Raw genomic sequence first — 24,293 nt, forward strand, 5'->3', positions numbered from 1 at the left:
CTCCAGAAAAGTCGCTTCTGTTCATGCTGAGACACTGACATGAGACTCTTGTATTTCTGACTTGCGGCATGTTTTTGCTAGCTGTGTGCATGAGTGAAAAGAGCGAGACATAGCCGAGCTTGAAAGCGGCCTTCTGATTCATAACTATTTTGCACAGATAAGCTCTTGGTGGATGATGGTAAATTTCTCTAGAGCTCTGCAGTCACATCTCATTTCAACAACTTGCATTGATGGCTCTGAAAAAAATAATTACACTTCTCTATTCATTAGATTCCAAGACTGCCTAGCCTACTAAATGCTACAAATCACCTCCTAATGAGGTTTAATTAAAGAATGATTAATTATATATGCAGAAATATGGGCTGTTATTAATAAGATGGGGCCCAAGCTTCAAAGAATGTCATCTGCTTAAAAAAGAAAACACCACATTTTTACTCTCAATGCTCGGCAATGCATAAATTGAATTGGCACCAGTTTAATGTGTTATTCTTTAGGAGATCACACTACATTATATCTTCCCCAAAAGTGTCCAGTTCAACAACGAAGGACACTTTACTGACCCACTTTCATAAATAAGGTGAATGAGATGCGACAGAAAAGCGATTAGGCCTGATTGCACAATAACAAGCCACATGGCTTCTAGCATTTAGATACAAAGCTCACCAAGCATTAGATGATTCATATCACACTGTTGTGATTCATGAGTGTGTGATTCACAAGAAAAAGTTCACATCATAACTTCCGTGTCACAGGTAATTAGGCTATCGTAACCGCAGCAAACCACAGGTTAAGACCCGTGTACCACGATGGGCTTCGTGAAGCCGCTGCCGAGGGCTGAGCAAAAACTGCAGGACACCCTCTAATAATACACGAGTGTTCAAGTTACATGTCAAAATAATTAATTGTGGTAACAATAACAATGCATAATTACAGGCTGTTTTGCAAAACGATTTCATATTATGCACATGTTGTTCATAACTCTTACTCAGAGCTTACTGAAGTACAACATGTCGTAGACTCTAATGTAAAATGAGATGCTAATTTACAGATGTGACAAATACATTTAAATTCTTTATTTCTTTGAATTGGCCACATTTTCTGGCATTGGAATGATAGGAAAAGGAATTTACTGAATTTCAGTTTAAAAAATTTCAGCAAATTCTGGGAAATGAAGTCCATGCTGGTCCAAAAAATGTTTTAAACAGTATAAAACATACAAACCTATCAACAATATTACTGAGAAGACCAAACAGAGTAAAACCATTTCTTATTTTGTATTTTTGTAAACTATTGTTTAAAAAAGGACACTTGGATGAATATTGCCAAGATGAATTGACTTGCTAAAATCCAGGAAAGAATTACAAAAAGATTCTAAAACATCTCTGAAACTAAAACTACTTGGATATGATCTGGGTTCCTGATACCTCAGAAATCAGAAAGTAGCATAACTGCTGTGAATTGTTTATTTATTTTTTAAAATTCAGTTTTATTCCTGAGCCAAAGAGTCAGTATTGGGTCGTGAAGAAAAAAAAAAAAGGGAATTCAGTACACAACAGAATCAGAATGGCTGACGAAGCAGCTAAATTAATGTTTTAAAATGCCGCCATCAAAGTCTAGAGCTAAATATAGTGAAGCTGACCAAAACTTTCACCACTTTCTCCAACATTTGTCCAACACAAAAAGTACATTGCAAAATACTGTAAAACCTAAACATTTGTGTACAATCTTGTCATTATATTAAAATTATGTACACATAATTAAGGGGTAGTCCACCCAAAAATAAATTCTGCCATTATTTACTCATCCTACGTTGTTCCAAACATATATGGATTCAAAATATCTTCTTTCATGTTCCACAGAAGCAAGAAATGTATATAGGTTTGCAAAGGTTTGTTCCTGTGGCTCAGTGGTAGAGCATTGCGTTAGCAGCGCAAAAGATTGTGGGTTCAATTCCCAGGGAACACACATACTGATAAATGTATACCCTGAATGCACTGTAAGTCGCTTTGGATAAAAGCGTCTGCTAAATGTAAATGAAAATGAAAATGAAATGAGCTGACAAAGACAATGAAGGTGAGCAGGTTATTCTTTCCGGAACTTACGTCATTGCGCCAGTAGGTGGCGACAAATGAGTGTTTTTATGAGTGAACTATTGACTCGTTGATTCAACCGATTCTTTCAAAAACGATCGGTTTGCAACGGTTGTGCTTCGGCTTTGTTTGGAACTATTTTCGTTGGACCAGAAAATACAGATACAGTTACTGGTAATATTGTGACTAAAATGTAAGTTACACACTTAAATTCTTGTTTATAGAACTGTTTTATAGAAGTGTTGCTTGTTGTTTACAAAGTGTTCCCTAACTAGTATCATATTTAATTTAATAGCTAAATAGATCCCAAAATAGTATTTCAATACATACATGATGCTTTATTTGTGGTTAAATCTGAATTTGAAACTGTGTGTAATATTTACAATGTGTTGTTCTTCTCACCATTTATCACATTCAGCAGTGTACTAATCGTGTTACATTGTACCTGCTATAGTTATGATTTTGATACCAGCATCTATTATTAAATAAACCTCTTACACATTAACAATGAAGTGTAATAAATTACACAAATTACTCATTTGCCATTATTTGACTACAGGATTAATGGACAGGGTGGAGCTTTAGAAATATTAGTTGCAGTTTCAAATTCGTTTCATCTAATCCAGTCCTATCAATTCATACAGTGAGATATGAATTTCAATTTTATCATCTGAACTGGTTGAACTGCACAGGAATTGATCCTTAGCCTTGGTCACAAAAGCGGAGTCTTTCCGTAGTTTTCTATTTTTGGGTTAGCCATCCTGACATTAGACACCTTTACAGGCACTAGTCAGATATCCTCATAAATGTTGCATTGATAGAATGGATGGCTTATTATCTGTATCTCTCATAAGAATTAATGTCCCTTGAACATAATAGTAATAAAATTGCAGTAGCATTAACTAGAACAGGAAAAAGGTTGTCTTTCTCACAATAAACAGGGTCACCTTCAGCCGTTTTTGACTTGCCATACGGTGTGTTCATTTTTTAATAATAATCTCATGACATAATCATATTTTATCTAGATCTGTGAAAATGTCTCATATCAACTATCAAGCATCACGGAAGGCTTTGCAAACCAGAAGGTAACTACCATTATCTCAGTGCTGCAAGGGCTTCTGGAAGGACATTGGCTGTAAATAACCACATCCAGTAAGTGATTACTTTCCTTTATACCAAATGGAGATAGTAAATAAGATTGGTGTTTTGTGACATCTCAGAGAATCAGGAAATGTCCACATCCTCAGGCACAGGCCTGGGTCACAACTGTGGGTCTTCAATATACGTGATGGGCTAAATCATAAATGAGATTCTTTGAAAAGAACATTTGCTAATTACTCCGTCTTGACCTGTTCGTGCTTATAGCCTGAACTCACAGCACCACCTTTAATTGGGAGTAATCTTAGATGATTTGTCATTCCTTACATCTGGAAAGTATTCTAATACCAGCAGTCTGTCTGTCTCCTCCAGGTGCAATATTTAAAGCAATATACTGTATGCTGTTAACTTCTAAGATTTTGGTTAAAATCCTTATGATTTTCTAAAGGAAATATAATATATGTCAGATTTTACCGCACAGCCTTAGTACAGAATAAGATTATGTCAGACTGCCATCATAGCATATCATACCATCGTATCATTTTATCTTATATATATATATATATATATATATATGTGGTTCAGAGGTGTTAAATATTTTGTAAACCAGTAAATTTAGATGTTACCAGTTTTTTTAGTGTGTAATATTATTTATTTTAGTAATTATTAAATAATTTGAGAGCATTTTTGGATGCTTTTTTCTTTTTTTCTTGAACATTTTATGTTATCTACGCATATACTCAAATTTCAAGACCGGTGCTTAAAATGCATATATTATAGATACTTAACCTAGGTTTACAGTGAAGTTTGTCAATACGGATTATAAATAGCACTGAATCAAGGTAAAGCCTATTACGTGATAAACTGCATGTACAGTTTAATTTAAAAACAACATTTACTACCTCGGCATTCATGCCTCGACTGAAGCGCCACACCTTTGACCATGAGGCTTCAATACAAGGTCCTTAACTTAAAGCAAATGCCACCTTCTATCTTCTAAACACTATTAATTACTACACTACAAGTATCCACTAAATAGCATGGTAATGCAGGACTAGTGAATGCAAAAAAGGTGAAGTCTAGCTATGAAATATGACCGGGTGGTAATTTGCAATGATATGACGGCGGTTTGACATAATCTTATTGTGCGGTAGAGCCATGCAGCGAAATCTGATTTGAGACAGATGTAGACAGAGCCCATTCTAGTGAGAATAGGGGGGAAAGGAGGGGCTGAAAACAGAATGGGACACAAAGTCTCATGGAGGATAATTAATGTGACATTTCCCTGACATTTAGCCAGAGGTGCAGTGAAGGAGCCTCAAGATAGAGGGAGGGAGAAATGGAAGTGGAAAAAGCCAAAAAGAAGCCTAACTCTTCATTCGGTTCTTATTTGAATACAAGTATATATATATATATATATATATGCACGTGTCCCAAAACAATGGTTCACTTCGGCCACTCAAACACCCTCTAACACTAACTTTGTCCTTTAGTGACTTAAATTCCTTCCTTTTAAAGTGATAGAGTCATCTCTCTGTTGCCTGGTAACAGGAAGGACAGTCTTACACCGAACTGTCCCTCCCAATCCCATGTGACTATATATCAGCACAGGTACACAATTATGGAATTAGAGCAAGTAAAACAGACAGCCACAGGAGAGGGAAAACAGAAGTTTACAGATAGGCATTACATCTCTTAACAATACTGTTCAACCAAGATGCTGCTCTTATTGATCTGTGACCAAAGATATCAAGCAGAAACCATTTTAGACACACATAAGTGTCAGACCTGCACCTGTGATCGATGAACGTTTACATGGAAATACTACTTTTTAAATTATGTGAGAAGCACAAGAGTGCCACTCTGTTGTGATTGATTACACGACTGGCGCAATTTGGTTAGAGTCCAGAGGCTTGAACTGCACTTTCTACATTGCCCTTTTAAACTAATTGAGTGTTGATATATGCTTATGTGGTGGTTGCGTTTTTTTCTTCCTTGGCTGATGAAGATGTTTGACACACACAATGTTGAATGCTGCTGGATGGCTATTGTGTATGATACATGTGTGATTACATTGCCCTGCATCATATTCACTGTATGAAATTGTTTATTACTAATTTTGGGGTGCTGATTTGAAAAATATAGGATTTTTGTTTTAGCACGTCACACCTTCTCACAAAATACGTGCATTTCGTAGCATTTTTGTAAGGTGAAGAAGTCTTGTATTATCCCTCAATATCACCATCAGTGAATGAATGAAAGGCATGATTCCTATGTTCCTCTGAGCCAGGTTATTTCTGTTTGTTCAATTATCAGCCGATTTTCACACATATGAATGATTCTGAAGACATTTATGCATAATTCTGATTTTAATGTTAGAATTACGGCCAGTCACTGTGACCCACATGTTTCTGGCTACATCTGTGGGTATTTTACTACATCCAAATAGTGAGAGAAAATTGAAGATTTAAAAAAATAATAATAATAATTTTTTTTTTTTTGTAAACTTTAGTTTCTGGAAAATTATTTGACAGATTTGCAGATTGTCATTTAAATGATACATTCTGAATACTATTATAGTCATAAAAAAAAAAGTTTGACAACTTTTTGTGAAATATACAGGTTTTTTTATTGATATTTTTTGACTCTGCTTCATCAAATCAAGTGACATTAGGCCTTTTTGCAAATCAGCAGACTTTTTTTCAAGATGCAGGGCTGTGCAATTTATAATAAATTAAGAAGGAGTCTCCTTTTCTCTCTGAACTAATGCATAATATTGTGGAAGTTGGTCTTCTGTAAACGTGTTTATGTCTGAATCTCGGCCTATTTATGCTGTCAGTGCATGTAGTGATGTATACCTTGGCTGCTACAGACGAGCCTGGTTTCTCTAGTAGGTCCCACAGTTTCTTCCTTTTCTCCGAACAACACGTATTATCGAATTCTTCGCCCTCCCGGTCCTTCAGAGTATCAGCTTCCCGTTTGAGCTCCTCGTTCATCTGCTCTTTCTTTTGATGGTACCGCGCCTGGCAACATGACTCCAGGTAGATCTCATCCACCCCCCAGTAGTCCAGCTCCTGGCTGAAGGACAGGGCGCACATTTCCTCCATCATGTGCAACTTCCCAGTGCGGTAGAAGTTCAGTATAGACGTGAATGCCCCAGGGTGCCGGTCAAAAAAGTACTCGTTGTCCTCTAGGTTGTAGTCGTCGCATATGTCCATGAGTGATTCGTGGGTTTTGCAGTCTCGTAACTTGCCCAGTCGTGTGCGTGGCAGTCGGTCCAGGGTTCTCCACAGGACCTCGTGCGGCAGACCCCCTACGTTGAGTTTGACACGCCGGTAGCACGACATACTCCGGATTATATCCACTGGCTCCGGGGGCAGAGAGGCTGTCGAGCGAGAGCCAACTTTACTCATTCCTGCGGAGGGTTTATCCATTTTGGTTTTTTTGTGCAGACTACCCTATGAATTTGGCGGTGTTACCAGTGGTTCTCCGAGCTGTTTCATTTTATTTGAGCTGCTGAAGAGGAAAGGAGAAACAGGAAATGAGCTGCATGTTTTATGATGTTTGTTAAGTGCTCTGCTAAGTTTTATCCCTGCAAAACAAATAAATTCTTAAACCATACTAGCAGAAGCATATTTTATTAAAAGTATGTCATCACTTAAAGGCATTTGATATTTTTAACGGTTCAGTTGAAATAATAGTGATTTGCATGACCTTTAATTCTGAACGTGCATGCATCTATTGGCCCGTGCTGACTTCACGCCGTACTAAACATTGAATCTACAGCGCGGCCAGTGGTGCTCGGTTCCCGAACGGATGACTCTTACGAGCCGGTTCTTTTTAGTGAATCAAAAACATGTAGAACCACAAGTGTAATCGGATTCCCGAACTAATGACTTTCATGAGCCGGTTCTTTTCAGCGAATCATGAAAAAGCACGACTTAAAATAGTTCGAATCCTAAACGAATGACTCTTAATAGCTTGTTCTTTTCAGTGATTCAGTAGCTCAACCAATGTAGTTTGAGCCGGTTAATTTTAGTAAAAACAAAAAACACACTTTTTAAAAGAACTGACATTTGAAATAATTTTGTTATATTTGTCCTGTTGGCATATGAAATGATATCATTAACGTTAGGCCTATTTGACAACAGACTGTTAAGTGTAGTAAATGCAATTATATTTTTATATAATAGGCTACTAAATGAATCTGAAGTACTAAATGAAACGTTAAGGAACCCGAATCGTTTAGAAGAATCACAAATAATTCAATTCCTTACATATCACTAAGCCGGAGAAGTCGCTGTCCACTAGCGTGGTGCTGAACTGACGGGCATTTTTTAAACGCCCGCCAGTCTCTATAAACTCCCAAAAGATAACAAAAGCATTTGAATCCAAATATATTGGAACGCACGCGATCTAAAAGGAACATGCTGCCTAATCAACAACATTCAGTGGGCTACCTCTACCGTTCGAGAACTCCTAATATTGTTGTTGTATAGATTAAAAGACTCCAACTATTCAGTAAAAGACTAAAAGGTTATATTGAATTTCCATACCTTGCAACTAAAGAGTTAAGTGTAACGTAGGCTGGAGCCCGACTGTACAGCTGCAGCAACAACATGCAAAACAGGACGAAAACATGATGACATGATAGACATTTTGGTTTAACCTATATTACACACTGACAGGCTAATTAAAAATGTTTTTTTTTTTTTTTTTTATGAGCATCGCACGTCTTTTCTTGGATAAAATGTCATTAATCGCGTCTGGCGGTCATCACTGACATCAATGTATCAATGCAGCTGCGCTTATGATGTGATTTCCATTGATCATCTTGTACACTTGAAGGAAAAAGTGACGCTAAATACCAAAGCGGAGAATATAATACAGGCCATTCAAACCATGAATATGCTATTATAAAGACATTAAATATAATTTAAACGCTGTAGGAGTGGCATCCACCAGTATTGATCCTGCATCATGCATGGGGGGGGAAAAAAACAAGCATCTTCAGACGCCACAAAACAACATTACAACCTCAATGCAACTGTAGTTATTTGTACGGCACGTGTAAATGCAATTAAATATGATTTAGAAAACGCTTATAGCTTATCTGCACACCATGTCACACTTTTCCCATTAGGTTTTCGGCATAAATTTCCAATACGATCAATAATACCTAAGCATACGGTAACTTTTTTCTTGTAAAAAAAACTAGTTAGACTGATAAATCTACAAAACACACCCACCTTAATTTGTGAAGACTCATTGCTGACAGCGGTGTGAAATTAAGCATTTAAATAAGGGAAAACGCAGGAACGTCACCGTTTAAATAAAGCCAGTAGACAGCAGCTCGTTCTTCTTCTCCAGACATACACATAGCGCTCCGCTTTTTGTTTATGGAAAAAGATCAACAAGTCTTGGGGTGAATCCACACTGTTTTCGTTCACTGATGTCTAACGTCTCTTGCGTGAAGGCTACAGCTGCTTTCCTTGCAGATGGCTGGCTCTCCGTAGTCTCACCGCCCAATGGCAGAGAGACGGGGCGTTTAACCCTTGCCACCCAGCACCAAGAGGCTCTTGGAGCAGCTCCTTCTGTGTCGTTACGAGTAACCTGTGTGAAAATGGCGCCTGAAGAGCGGGCAATACGGAAAATAGCCCCTTATTTCAGATGCGTTAGGAAACGCATCCGCTTTCTGGAGCAGTGCTCAAAGCAACCTCTGAGTCAGTTCAGCCATAGCTGCAGCTCCTTGAATATATGAGTTTGATTATTTTACCATGAAGCACAGCAGCTGTACTGAGATGCTCACATTCTTTGGTCTCCACTCTCCAGTCATCACATTTCAGAGCCCTTGAATTTCAGCAAATAGAGTAGATTATCTATCCTAATTATTTTAAGGGTAAATTTAAACCTTTCTGATCTGTTGAGACTGACTTTTCTGTCTTTTAAATTATAGTCATGTAGTGTAGAAACAGCTGCAATAGTGACTGGGCATAATTTGTTACCACATGCATTTACACAACACACACATGCCTTTTTGTGTGTGTGTGTGTGTGTGTCTCAGAATAAATGTAACCCCTTCTAGGGATTCTCATTAGAAACTTTAAATCTGCAAAACAATTTAATAAAAAATGAAAAAATAATTAATTAAACATGAATTTTAAAAAATTATATATATATATGTATACACACACACACACACACACACACACACACATATTTTTAGAATAAATTGTGTGTGTGTGTGTATATATACAGGTGCATCTCAATAAATTAGAATGTTGTGGAAAAGTTCATTTATTTCAGTAATTCAACTCAAATTGTGAAACTCGTGTATTAAATAAATTCAATGCACACAGACTGAAGTAGTTTAAGTCTTTGGTTCTTTTAATTGTGATGATTTTGGCTCACATTTAACAAAACCCCACCAATTCACTATCTCAACAAATTAGAATATGGTGACATGCCAATCAGCTAATCAACTCAAAACACCTGCAAAGGTTTCCTGAGCCTTCAAAATGGTCTCTCCGTTTGGTTCACTAGGCTACACAATCATGGGGAAGACTGCTGATCTGACAGTTGTCCAGAAGACAATCATTGACACCCTTCACAAGGAGGGTAAGCCACAAACATTCATTGCCAAAGAAGCTGGCTGTTCACAGAGTGCTGTATCCAAGCATGTTAACAGTAAGTTGAGTGGAAGGAAAAAGTGTGGAAGGAAAAGATGCACAACCAACCGTGAGAACCGGTTTGTCAAACAAAATCGATTCAAGAATTTGGGTGAACTTCACAAGGAATGGACTGAGGCTGGGGTCAAGGCATCAAGAGCCACCACACACAGACGTGTCAAGGAATTTGGCTACAGTTGTCACATTCCTCTTGTTAAGCCACTCCTGAACCACAGACAACGTCAGAGGCGTCTTACCTGGGCTAAGGAGAAGAAGAACTGGACTGTTGCCCAGTGGTCCAAAGTCCTCTTTTCAGATGAGAGCAAGTATTGTATTTCATTTGGAAACCAAGGTCCTAGAGTCTGGAGGAAGGGTGGAGAAGCTCATAGCCCAAGTTGCTTGAAGTCCAGTGTTAAGTTTCCACAGTCTGTGATGATTTGGAGTGCAATGTCATCTGCTGGTGTTGGTCCATTGTGTTTTTTGAAAACCAAAGTCACTGCACCCGTTTACCAAGAAATTTTGGAGCACTTCATGCTTCCTTCTGCTGACCAGCTTTTTAAAGATGCTGATTTCATTTTCCAGCAGGATTTAGCACCTGCCCACACTGCCAAAAGCACCAAAAGTTGGTTAAATGACCATGGTGTTGGTGTGCTTGACTGGCCAGCAAACTCACTAGACCTGAACCCCATAGAGAATATATGGGGTATTGTCAAGAGGAAAATGAGAAACAAGAGACCAAAAAATGCAGATGAGCTGAAGGCCACTGTCAAAGAAACCTGGGCTTCCATACCACCTCAGCAGTACCACAAACTGATCACCTCCATGCCACGCCGAATTGAGGCAGTAATTAAAGCAAAAGGAGCCCCTACCAAGTATTGAGTACATATACAGTAAATGAACATACTTTCCAGAAGGCCAACAATTCACTAAAAATGTTTTTTTATTGGTCTTATGAAGTATTCTAATTTGTTGAGATTTTGTTGAGGCTTAAACTACTTCAGTCTGTATGCATTGAATTTATTTAATACCCGAGTTTCACAATTTGAGTTGAATTACTGAAATAAATTTACTTTTCCACGACATTCTAATTTATTGAGATGCACCTGTATATATGATATAATGAATTCTAAAATAATATATTATTTTAGAATTCATTATATCAAATTTGATTTTTTTATTGTGGATAATGGATTGACTTTTCTCAGGAAACAGGTGTTTAGGAAAGTGATGTGGTGGTGCTTGTTGCATTTTAGCGTTTTGGGAGAAATAAAAAATCAAAAGTGCCTTTTACCCTGGGGTAACCTATGTGCCTTTGACCTAGTCAAAACACTACAGACCGATCGAAACTTTAACTTTGTTGTATAACAAAGCAGGCATGCATGTTTCCAAAATGTGTTATCTACTAGTACTTTTACTTTTGTTTCACAGCAGTTTTACCCTGACAAACAAAAATACTGAAGAAAAAATACAATAAACCAAGTGTGTTTGATCGTGCATTTTTCATGGGATTTAAAACATGTTGAACTGCATTAGAATTAGGAAGTTTTTTGAGGCCTTGGATGCAGAAAAGTAAGAAAAGATTGAGAAATGACTAAAACCAGAGTTTAAAAAAATACAATATTTATTATTGCAATAAGTGTTCATGACACTGGTAAAAAAAAGAGAAAGAAGGATATCTGTACAGTTTTAATTAGATTTGTCATATTAAGATCTTATTCTGTAGCGTATCTCTAGATCGCCAGCTGGTTGGAGAATGCCAAAGCCATATCGGCTGGGGTCTACCAATGGCAGCTTTGCATTCTTGTCACACAGTTCCAGATCAAATCGAGTCAAGATCGTGAATACAAGCCTAAAGGGATTGAAAAATGAAGAATTCCAAACGTTATTATAGTTGCTAACAGACACAAGCATAAAATTTGTTGAATAAAATCAATTTAAAGCATAACACAAGGACTAAAGGTGCAGTCACATTAGTGAAATTTTAGCAATAATTTCACAGACAAGAAGATTCTTTTGACAGGAATGAAAATGAGGCTGTGAGGGACAGAAGAACAGTGTGTTCGATGGACTGTACATTTGTTTAAAAACATACCAACAAAACATCTTTTTGGACAAAAAAAAAAAAAAAAAACTTTCAGTAGACAAAAACTCCATACAACACTTTTGAAAATGATCTAGGACTTTCATACAGTGCATGTCATTGTAAAGACTGTAAATTTATCCCTCATTTTCATCCATGTTAAATTCCATCCATGTGGAAAACATTTTTCACCTTCACATAAAACGTTCAATATCACAGAACCCTACTGAAATGATTGGATTTTGCAATGGTAAATGTGACCGCACCTTATATGGTTAATGCAATTATACTCACTCTTTAATTGCACTAACTGCAAATTGGCGTCCAGGACACAGGTTGTCTTTGGTCCCCCAGGGCACAGAGGGATACTTCACCCTCACTCCTTCCTTAAAGAAGTCCTTCTTCTCTGTCCCATCTGCATTAAGGAAGCGGTCAAACTGGAACATCTGTAACATGAGGAGAAAACAAGCAGAATTAGCTTTTTATTATTGTGTCTTCGGGTGAAAATTACAATACATTATATTGATAATATTGATAATTGTAACATCAAATTGCCTTGATGAAACACTGTAAAGCAAGAAACTGCACTCTTGTGATATGTTTGTGAGATGCGTCCAATGTTTGCTTGCAAGAACAGCATCTTGCTGTGCTGTTAATCAATTCACTATTAATCAGTGTGCTTGACATGGAAGCTTGGATCAGAGCTTTAGTTCACAGTGCCAATACACAGCACTACGGTATGCAATGTCAGCATTTTGGCCTACAAAGCACTGTGTATGGTGCGAGCATCTGTTTCTTCATCTGCATCTGCCTATAAACTGTGACCCCCTCCCCCTATTTGTCTTTGTGCCAATGACAGCACTTGAATAGCTAATCCCAGATATATCACTAGATTAGCCGTTGGACCTGTGCAGAATGTAATCCAAGCTTAATTATAATGGTGGACATTAATAAAGTTCAAGCTAAGGAGATTTAGGCTGTATCAATAAGTGATTTGTGTCAATAAAGCAATGTACTAAGCAATACATTCTCTGCAAAAAAAGAAAATGAAAAAATATATAGCATTGCATAGCAACACTAATATTTTTTTATATATATATATTTTTGGTTCGCTTGTGATTAATTATGTATTAGTAGTTTTTTTTTTGTTTTGTTTCAATTTGAAATTTTTCTTTCAACTTCAAATTGATAAATATAAATAATTATAAAATATATTGTTAAAACTATGTGGTTGCTAAAGTGTAAAGTTAAATGTATTTTTTTTTATAATTTTAAGTTTTTTTTTTCATTCTCTGATTGCTAAGGTGTTACATTAATTTTAATTTAAATATATTGTCTATCATTTTATAACAATTGTTGTTTTTTTTTTTTCATTTTCTTGCCCATGGAAAAGTCACGATGCTAGAGTGTTGCTATGTGGTTGCTAGGGTGTTCTTGCCAAGAACTAACCCCAAAGTCTTTATTATATTCTAGATGTTGCTTGGTATCTTTAATGTAAGTCTACAGAATATTTTTGGGCCGTTATATAACGCAGTGTAAGTGCTGTAGTCTATTTCAATTGCACCTATTTTTGACAAAGTGAAAATCAATACACATTTCAAATTTATCTAAAATCTGCCCAAATTCTTCAAGTAATGAAATGATTTCTGCCCCAAGTGAATCTCATCTCTCCGCTTGGTTGAGTTTAGGATGGAAGTGGAATCTGAAAGTGCACCTCTGGCTGTTGGTGGATCTGTGGGTCCATTTGAGGGCTGATGAAGGGGAAAACGCACAGCCGATCGCCCCGTCGGAGCTGGTATTGTTGCCCATTGCTTAAACAAATCTTCTTATCTTGCTTCACTTCTCTAGTGATGAGAGCAGCTGCAGTTAGACGCAGGGTCTCACTAAGAACGCTATCTGTAAAAACAGATTTCAGATTTCTTTTTTTAAATTTAATTGAAATTTGTTGGAATTAGTTTTGTAATTGCCATATACATAAGACTTTTACATATACATAATACTTTTTAATATATATTAAATAATGATATAAATCACTTCTCTTATGTGACCTACCAAACACTGGAGTGTTTTTCTGTGTCTCTTCCGGACGGAGGTGCTTCCCACCTTGGATCTCCTCTCTCACAGCCCTTAGAGCTTCAGGGTGGGTGAGTAAGTAGCCCAGTACCCAGAATGCAGTGGGGCCTGCGTTTCCCTGAGGACAGAAACATTCTTTAAATTACATTCTTCAAACAAACCACTAAAAAGGCTGACACTTATACTCCTTAAATCTAGAACAAACCTTTTTAATTGCCCGCGAAACAAGTGTGAGTGACCTGACACATATTGATATGTAAGAAGATTTATGGCATTTCATATAAATATACAGCAGGGTCTAACCTACAGTATATTCCTTCTCCTTAAAGAAGTTTTATATCAACATTTCTGTCAGTGTGCGCGAAGCAGTGCAGTTAAATCTGTCATACAACAATTGCTGTGGGTTCAGGGGGACTCCTCACTGACAGACAAGGCCAATGAGGGGTGAAGACTCTCAGACAGACTGTTAGGTGAATCTGTCTGTCAATAAACCTGCTGATACCATGACAAAGCTAAAGAATCACTTTCTATTAGAGAGAATTCCCATGTGCTCATATCTTTGAAATTGCATCACATGTTGGTTTTATAAGAGTATCAGATTCTGCGGCAAGCCATGACAACACATTATTCATGATAAAGCCTATGGGTTTATTTGTTTTAGCTTAGGATAGGACATGATACATAGCTCCATCACACTAAAATGCATGAAAAAAAACTACACTACTGTTAAACGGTTTGGGGTCAGTAAGATGTTTTTAATGTTCTTGAAAAAACAGTTTCTTATGCTCACCAAAGCTGCATATTTGATCAAAAATACAGTAAAAACAGTAATATTTTTAAATATTTCAATTTAACATAATTGTAAAATCTTTGAATAGCTTTTAAAATGTAATTTATTTATTTTTGGATGAATTACCCCAAACTTTTGAACAGTAGTTTTACATTTTTGTGAAAATATGAGTGGTTTTAGCACTTTACTAGGGTGTTCTGGGTGACTTCTTACTGGCTTAAGTCTTTATAATATTCTTCAATGATAAAAATGTTAAGCCTGATTTCTTGTAAATGTATTCTGTGCCAAAGCTTAATACGTATGGTTAGTGGTTTGTTTAAATCCCTAACCCTAAATATGAGCAATAGTCATATTAGCAAGAACCACTAATTATGCAGCAAAGCTGTTTCTCTATAGTTACACTGCACTCATGTGGTTAAAGCAGAGAACTGCTGCATGATGCCTTAGGAAATGTAAATCTATACTCAAAATAAAAAAAAAATTTAAACTGAGGAATAGTTGCAATTCAATTGTATATTGTATTACAAAATTAATTTCTTCATTTACCTTGTCATTCCAAACCCCTTTGACTTTTCTTTGTAGTCTCATAAACTACATTTATTGTGTTTTCATACAGCAGACTGTATGTTTTCAGTGTATATAAAGAACCCTGTCAACATTCTGCCTCATATGCATAAACATACGCATTTTGTGTTCCATAGAAAGTTATACATGCTTGGAACAACATGAGAGTGAGTAAATTATGACATAATTGTCATTGTTGGGTGAACTGATCCTTTAATTGTGCTTCATGTGCTTGAATATGCATGTAATAATTCTGTCAAATGCACTGTACATGCTAGAGATGCATCAACACCTGCGTTATCTAATTCCCTTCAGTTACAAAGGAATCATTCAGTAGGTGTTGTTTGGCCTCAGGCTATGGCGTCTCAGGTGTGCTTTGGGCAGCTTGTCAGGTTCTGTGTTCATGTTCTGTGAAACTCGAGTGAAATCACACACTCACACATTCCAGAGGTGACAGGCTCTTTTGTTTACAGTAAGATCAGGAGCGCATAACAGCCTATCCCTATGACAACCTCGAGGTATTACTGTGTCATCACTATGTAGTTTTGAGTGATTAAGCATGCTATCAGACAAAAGGAATTTTTAAAGGAAGTTTAGTTTATGTTCATGATGAATACTTTATCCAGTATTTCATGGTGTTCCAACCCTATATTATTTTTCAGTTTTCACAGTAAAATACAAAAGGAGATCTTTCATACAGTGAAAATAATTGGTTATTTATACTGCCGAGCTCCAACATAGACCAAAAAAAAAAAAAACACTATAAAATATCTATAGGTCTTCTTAAGCCATAAGAATTTATTGTCTATTTTGGGGCCTGGGAGTATTAATGATCATCCACTTTCCTATTATGAAAAATAATGGGAAAAATGTGGAAAAAATTGTACATAACCATTCAAAAGTTTAGATCTGTGAGATATTTTATTTTTTAAATTAATACTTCTATTCTGTAAGAATGCATTACATTGATAATAATAAGAAATCTTTCTTTAGCACAAAATCAACATTATTAGAATAATTCCTAAATGATCATGTGACACTGAAGACTAGAGTAATGGCTGCTGAAAATTACACTTTAAAATAGAAAACAATTATTTTAAATTGTAATATTTCACAATATTACTGTTTTTCTCTGTTTTTGATCAAATGAATGCAGCTTTGGTGAGCATAAAATACTTCTTTTAAAAACATCTTACCAGCTTGAACTTCTCAATGATGTATGTTTATTACAACAGAATGTCTTTTAGAAACTTTTTTTTTTCTTCGCAATGCATAAAATGTTTTTGCAAGTATGTTGTGAAAGGACAACTAAGTGATAGAGACAGAGGGAAACTCACCTGTGTGACCCATAGCTGTAACAGCATGGCTCTCCTCTGAGTCTCAGCATCAACTCCTTCATCCTGCAGTTGCTGTACATAGTTCCCCAACCATGATTGGTGTTCTGGCTTTCTATCTAAACGTGACGGAGTCAGCAATTTCCACAGCTTTTCTTGTGCTGAACTTGCAATTTGTTTCTCCTCTAATGAATGTATACATAAAAAAAACACAGGTTAGTTATATAAATCATGTCTAATGTAATTATAGTTTTAAAAGAAAACAATAATAATGGAAGAAAGAACATCTGTTTTTCTAAGCAATTTGAAACCAAATGAAACCGCATTACCTTTGTTTTCAGTAGTCCGAGCCAGTTTAGGCAAAAGCTTGTCAAACCGGCGAAACTCCTCATAAATTTCTGCAAGAGCTGCACTGTTGTTTTTCTCTGCGCCGAACACAGTAAGATAGCCGGTCCTGCAGAGAAGAAGAAAGGCAGATAGTGATTGGTATGAGGATATACAGCATTCAAAAAACCCTAAGTCAGCCTTAATCATTTTCCACAAAATCAGGTTTTTCCAGACTGTTCAAATCTGTAGTACAACATTTAAGCCTTTAATTTTAACAACTGTCACAAAATACCACGTTTTACTGCATGACCTTAAGGCATTCATGAGATAACCAAGCTGCACCTTGTGGAAGCATGACAACAGGTCTTATCTGTACAATAGTGAGTGATAATTATTGTTCCAGCTTTTGGGTGGGACAGTCTCTGCTTGTTGATGGGTACGGAATGAATGCCAAATAAAGTATTAAGCCTACATACTCAAGCAGTGCGTAAGTGAATCAGATTTTTACAATGACAGTGTGTCTGTTGCATAACAGTTATGGCTCTACAGTAAGTACTTGCTCCAATAACGGCCATAAATTGTGGTTATCAGGAAGTGACCACTGAGATTTATTATGAAATTAATCATCACATTTTATACGTTTTATAAAGCATTTTCAACATGCTTTCTGCTGAGTTCAGTTTACTAAGCGTGAAGCGCTGAAGCTCTGCTTCCAGCTGCGGTGAATTCTGAAACCTGCTAATAATTTCATATCAATGCCTACGCTTGTGGTGAGAAACAGGCTTTATAGCCTTCACAGGGTTACTAGTATGTTGATTTTAGAGATTGGCGTACTTAAAGAGCAGGCTGTAGCAAAAATCGAAGAGTCCGTCTTTTTTCCACTCAGATACTTTCAGGCCCATTTCTGAAGGGGTCACAAGGTGCTGGAGATAGTTCTGCATTGAGCTGCAGAGTTGGGTTAAAGCGGACCCCTGAAAATGCCTAGTCAAACACACACAAACACATATGGTTCAGATTAATTGCATTTATTTAAGCTTTGATGTTATCTTAAGATCTACTCAGCATCTGAAAAGCATCTGAAAAACATCTTAAAAACCTTTAAAGCAAATTCTCAAGATGACAGTAGTTCGGACAGAAAGATTTAACGTTATTAGAAACCTACATTTCTGCTCTCTTCTTCTCAGATTCAGGGTTGTGATTGGGCAAATTCAGACTGAAGATTCTCTTCATTAGGACCTGAGCATAGCCCGTCTGGTCAAGCGAGACCACATCGGACAGGACAGCATCATAGCAATTCGAATCCAGGAGAACAGTGATATATTGTCCAGCTGCACGCACCTGGTTCACATTAGATGAGAGTGGTTAGTGCTAAAAACAGAAAGGAAGCTGGCACAGGAAATGTTATGTGAGAACAAGATTGTTATCTTAACTCTCGTATACAGTTGCAATATCTAGATAAAGATTTATTAAGAAAACAGCCAACTAAGGGTAGGTACCATTGCCTCCAATGGTCCCTACAATCAACTTAGCTCACTATGTTTTAGAGAAATGCAGACCAGGTCATTTCCTCAGGACCCGGGAATAATTGCAGCTCTGGCTATATTGTCGTCATTATTAAAATGTATAAAATACATTGTATGTTCATTGTTATAAATGTGATGACTACTCATTTATTATATTTGCAAAAAAATAAAAATAAATAAATAGTTTGAACATTACAGCTTGCAATTAATATTCCGCAGACCTATATTCATTTCATAATCAGCCATACTGCATCAGTAAAATGTACCGTTAGGATTAAAAACAGCTGTAGCTGTAAATCTTAGTTGCAAGTATGTGAACAAATAAAGTCAAAGTACTAATATTGGAAATCACAAATGGGGAATTGCAGCAAGAAGAAAGTCATAAGTCATCCTTGTAGTCAAATGTCATAACAAAAATTATACTATTGATAATAATATACAATATGCACATGTATAATATATTTGATGTATGCACATGTATAATATATATAAATATAATAAATAAACAAGTTTTGGAGTTTAGTAATATAGTTAAAAATACAAGTATTTCATATAGTTTCATAAACACACACACACACACAGTATATATTCTGTATATATTCTTCTAATCTGACCTAAATTGAGAAACTGTGTGAAATATTTGTACTTTTAACTATTTAAGCAAACTCCAACACCCCTTAGAATTTTTAAAAACTGGTTGACCTGTCACAACACCAAAACATGCACTTTTCATTTACATATTCAAGTGAAATTTTCTCAACTACCCATTAACAAAGCAAACTGCACATTATGACAGATTGCTGATTTAATTGCTGATTTAATCATATGTTATTTTACTCAACCAAAACGTGACCTAACAAGAACTCACAGTAAAAATGTCGCCGTGCTTCTGTTTCATTCGTGTCAGGAATTTAGCAGCATCTTTGCCGAACTCGAGCGCGTGACCGAGCCAGGGAATTATTCCTTTATCAAGAGGAGGCTCATTTCTTCGTCTGCAAAAAAGTTCAATTCGTAATTGTTTAAGCGTATTTGTAAAGTTTAAGTGTCGTCTGTCAGACTCAGGAGCTGGTCGGACTGGTCCGGACTTACCTCATGCGTCTCGCGTACAGCAACAGACCAGCGAGTCCCAGCAGGAGAAGCGCAGTCCACATCATGCCGAGTGTGTGTAATCTCCTGCTCTGCTTTCCAGAAGTTAAATACTCCACTGGCACACTAACATACGTCACATCTCATTACGAAATTCACAACTGAGTCTGCACTCAAAAGTGGTGGGTGTGTATTTCTGAATATGACTATAACAGTGACATATTTTGCGGTTTCTGTCTTAGCCTAGTTATGGAAACAACATGACGGTTCGTCATTATGATTAGTGATAAGTCACATCAAAACCTACTTTGAGTGAAACTAATACGATGTGTGCGAAATATGCAATGACCTTCGAGTTGTCAGCGTTTTAAAGAATTTCCTCAGTGAATTCAAGGCGCAGTGTTGTTCATCTAGCACAAAATTTGCCTTTTGGCGCGCCTTACCTTCTACAATATTAAACAAAGGCCGTTGGTGATATATGCAAATCTATAACGAAACGGTTGATAATGCTTTTAATCAAATATACCGTCAGATCCCGATCCTTAAAGGGATAGTTTACCCAAAAATGAAAATGCTAGGCCTACTTGCCCTCAAGTTGTTCCAAACTTGTTTGACAAAATAATCTATTTTGAAGAATGCTGGTAACCATAAGTTGACGGTAGCTGACTTTAGTAGTATTTTTTTCCCATACTATGGAATTCAATGTCTACCATCAACTTTTTGGTTACCAACTTTAAAAAAAAAAGTTGATTTCTTCTGATTTCTGCTTGCCAGTGTCTAAATATCAGAACATACTTTTTTAACAGCCTATTGGTGGTTACAAATTTGAAAACTCATTAAAGGAATAAAACACAAAGTATAAAGACTAGATATAAAACCATTGTCTCAAGGAGTCTAAAATGCAGAAGTCTCAAAATATCTCCAGCAAATGAATCATCAGAAAACGAGATGTCAAATGCAGCACTTCCACATACAAAGTACTTCCCTAAATTTTTTGTATTTTTTTTTTCTTCACTCTGACAGACATTGTTTACATATGTTTGATATATGTTACTTCTGGAATTAGTAGCCTGTATGCTCAGAGACCTAGTGAACTCAGTAAATATGTGAGATCTTTTAACATAAATCACTTTAGGTGTATCTTTTATTGCTCAGCCATTTTCAGAGATTAAGGGTGTGTGTGTATGTGTGTGTGTGTGTGTGTGTGTGTGTGTGTGATGTCTCAACCCTATCTCACAACCAATTTGTACGTATTTTACGAGGTGGCTAATTTGTACGAATTCTGTACGATTTGTCTAAACCCCAGTGACGGGTTGGTTTAGGGGCAGGGTTAGGTGTAGGTCGTTCGTACAAATTCATATGAATTGGCAACTCGTAAAATACGTACGATTTAGCAAAAATCATATGAATTTGTGAGATCAAAGAATACTAATTCTTCATATTCTATCTACATTTCTGATGACGAAGTGTACATCATTGTAGATGTGTTTGCTAAATGACAGGTGGGGCATTTAAAATATTCAACTTGATCTATGGCTTTTAAATGTAAGAAGGGAGCTGATATACCCAATTTTGCTTTATGGGTATCTGGATTTATTAATAATAACAATGACAGTTTGAAGCATGCAAGCAAAACTTATTTATTAAAGCAAATAATAAATATATAATATAATATATATAATATTTAAAGCAATACATATATATTACACATATATTATAAATATTAATGAAACAATAAATAATAAGTACAAATTTAGAGTGTAAATTAAAATTACAGTTTAAAATCCAACACAAATATAGGCTTGTCAGTTCCTGACTGTCTACATGTCATATCAACATCTTGGCAAAAGAGGCTGAATTCTATGCCATTGTCAGGGAAATCAAAAGCTTTTATGTAAGAAATATGCCTGTTCATTTCAGTCAGTTGATGAGCTGTATTAAGACTGCTGCATAAAACAGTCCATAAGGTGGCGACTGAGTCACACTGATTCTGAGCTTCTTATATATTCTAATGTTCTGCTATGTCAGTTCTCAGAATTTTACGAATTATAAATTGCTGATTTAATTGCAGTGTACCTAATGCTGTTGAGGTATATAGTCTTTATTTCTGCACCAATTAAAACAGTGTTTTGTGGTTTGTAATTTGAGAATTTGAATTGGAAAGAATTCCATTGTGTTAGTTACGTAACAGGAAGAAAGAATGAACTCTCTGGTCATACTTCAATAGCTATTATCTAAGTTTAATAGGCTTTGAAGAATATAACACTAAAGAGTCATTTCATTTGCCATATTAAATATTTGACATCCCAAGCCGTAAAAGCAAAAGCAGACAGTAACGAAAAAAATAAATCCTTAGTAAATTTCAATTATGTCTAATAAAATAGCATTATATTCATTCACATGCTCGCATTATGGAACTCTTGATGGAATATTGCTCAGTATTTCATACTTAATTCTCATCTTGCCTGCCAGATAAGTCTGATAAGATTTGAAACTTGGCTTACGTACTTAAAAATGATCGGCCCACCCGTGCAACAATGGACTGTAATGTCATCTGGTCCCAGAAGTTCAAAGGCCACTCAAACTAATGAGGCATTATGCACAGGACTGCACTAATCGATATGACAGAGGCGTCGTTTGACTGCTGTGATCTTTGTAAAAGGGGAAAAAAATAATAATGATAATAATTTCCCAGTGAATAAGCAGAAGAAAGCTAAAATCTTGGCACAACTTATGATACTCTCTACTTTGTGTCTAAATCTATAATGTCTCTATTTTCTGGCTTCAAAAAAGAATTTGGCCACACTTTGACCATTTTGACCACACTTAAAATATATGAATGCATTTAAATTCATGGCAGAATATCAAGTCCTAACCTAAGTTAAAAAGTTTTGACAGAATAATTTAAAGAAAGAGGCAGTGCAGAATGTTTTAATAGACTGTTGGCAAGTTCGTAATGATGTTCAGCAGTTGTTTTTCAGAGAGAAATGTTTGAGCAGACATTCTCGGTAAACTCTTATGCAGTTAATGATACATTTTAAAGGATAGCTTGGTCATTTACTCACACTCATGTCATTTCAATTCAAACCTGTACGAATTTCTCCTTATTTTCCCCTTTATATATATATATATATATATATACATGATGGAACACATTCAAAGCCTGCTTAAAAAATAGTTTGCAAAGTGTAAAGAAACTCTTTCAAAAGGCAAGAGCTGGCATGTTTACTTCATGCCCATACAGAAGTTCCACTTTTTTTTAGTTATTCAAGTGTCCTCTTAACTTTCCACAGAAGAATTTCCACTGCCTCAAAAAGCTAATTTCAAAAGAACAAATAATGTAACTGACAGATATGCATCTCATAGAAAAGGAACTCATTTATATTTGTCACAATGGCAACATTCAAAGCTAAGGCATTTAGATCCAAGATACAGTAAATATATTACTTTTTTCCAGATCTATGAACAGTACATCACTGATTAACATGGTAAATCATCTGTTATTGTCTACAGCTAAATTGTTCAGTTCAAAGAACAGAGATTGTTTTATGCAATTTAGCACAATTTTTAAAATGTATATTTATTATATTAACATTTATTATCTCCCCTTTCTTTCAACATCCTTTGTGTTTTTGTTTTCTTCAATAAGGACAATGCATTAAGACATGGGTGGGGAGCACATAATCATAGCCTGACAGAAATCCTGTTGATGCCTCTGTTCTGTAATTGACTCCTTATCGTGGTTGTGTCCTCTAGCACTTTAAGCCTTGTTCAGTGCTTTTCTACATTGTATTATATTGGCATCTATTTTGGAAGACATACCTGGTTTCAGGATCAAGCACAGTAAATGGTTTCTTCCATTTACTGTTTCTTCAAGTTGTCAGTGCATACAATACGCACATTTAACTTTTACTCTCTCAGTTGGTCCATAGCAAAATAAAATGGTTTTTCATTAAAACCAACAAATGCAAACTTTTTTCCCCATAATTTATTATAATATATAATATTACATAATTTTAATATTTACTTTTTAATCCCAAACTAGACCTTAAAACTATAATAATCTAATAATCAAATAATGTCTAGTTGGAGTTGATATGAACACATGAACGCCACCACACAGTCATTGTTACGAGTGGAAAACTCGAAATTTTCTTTAAGCCCTGAGTTGGGGGCGTGTCAGTGAGAAAACGTGTTGAATACAATGGACACAGCCAAAGACTATAGATATGCAGCGTCTATATTGTAAATTTGTTGAAATTAATAAAATGATTAATTTTTTTGTCATGTAAAATAAAACTATATACAGTGGGTACGGAAAGTATTCAGACCCCCTTAAATTTTTCACTCTTTGTTATATTGCAGCCATTTGCTAAAATCATTTAAGTTCATTTTTTTCCTCATTAATGTACACACAGCACCCCATATTGACAGAAAAACACAGAATTGTTGACATTTTTGCAGATTTATTAAAAAAGAAAAACTGAAATATCACATGGTCCTATTCAGACCCTTTGCTGTGACACTCATATATTTAACTCAGGTGCTGTCCATTTCTTCTGATCATCCTTGAGATGGTTCTACACCTTCATTTGAGTCCAGATGTGTTTGATTATACTGATTGGACTTGATTAGGAAAGCCACACACCTGTCTATATAA

General features: G+C 35.9%; 2 protein-coding genes across 4 annotated transcripts in view; both read right to left on the reverse strand.

Annotated features, from left to right (window-relative positions):
* The window catches only part of kcnb1 (potassium voltage-gated channel, Shab-related subfamily, member 1), a 33,253-nt gene extending 24,512 nt beyond the window's left edge, over positions 1-8,741 (reverse strand). The window contains exons 1-2 of one of the 3 annotated variants that reach the window (XM_058780017.1): positions 8,438-8,741; positions 6,047-6,701 (exon numbers count right to left, since the gene is read on the reverse strand). In XM_058780017.1, coding sequence (XP_058636000.1) covers positions 6,047-6,622 — 576 coding nt within the window. In that variant the 5' untranslated portion in view covers positions 6,623-6,701; positions 8,438-8,741. Of the gene's footprint in view, positions 1-6,046; positions 6,705-7,744; positions 7,771-8,437 lie in introns of those variants that run through there. The other 2 variants (XM_058780015.1, XM_058780016.1) reach the window with 2 other exon arrangements.
* Positions 8,742-11,468: 2,727 nt separating this feature from the next.
* Positions 11,469-20,076, reverse strand: ptgis (prostaglandin I2 (prostacyclin) synthase). Its single transcript, XM_058780021.1, has 10 exons — positions 19,637-20,076; positions 19,416-19,539; positions 18,187-18,362; positions 17,859-18,005; positions 17,027-17,151; positions 16,701-16,882; positions 13,989-14,127; positions 13,651-13,832; positions 12,231-12,382; positions 11,469-11,705 (listed from the first exon to the last, which is right to left on the reverse strand). Exons 1-10 carry the CDS (start codon positions 19,699-19,701, stop codon positions 11,561-11,563), a joined length of 1,437 nt encoding a protein of 478 aa, XP_058636004.1. The 5' UTR covers positions 19,702-20,076; the 3' UTR covers positions 11,469-11,560.
* Positions 20,077-24,293: the final 4,217 nt, after the last annotated feature.

Source organism: Onychostoma macrolepis, chromosome 06 (assembly GCF_012432095.1).
Source record: "Onychostoma macrolepis isolate SWU-2019 chromosome 06, ASM1243209v1, whole genome shotgun sequence".
Lineage (NCBI taxonomy): Eukaryota > Metazoa > Chordata > Actinopteri > Cypriniformes > Cyprinidae > Onychostoma > Onychostoma macrolepis.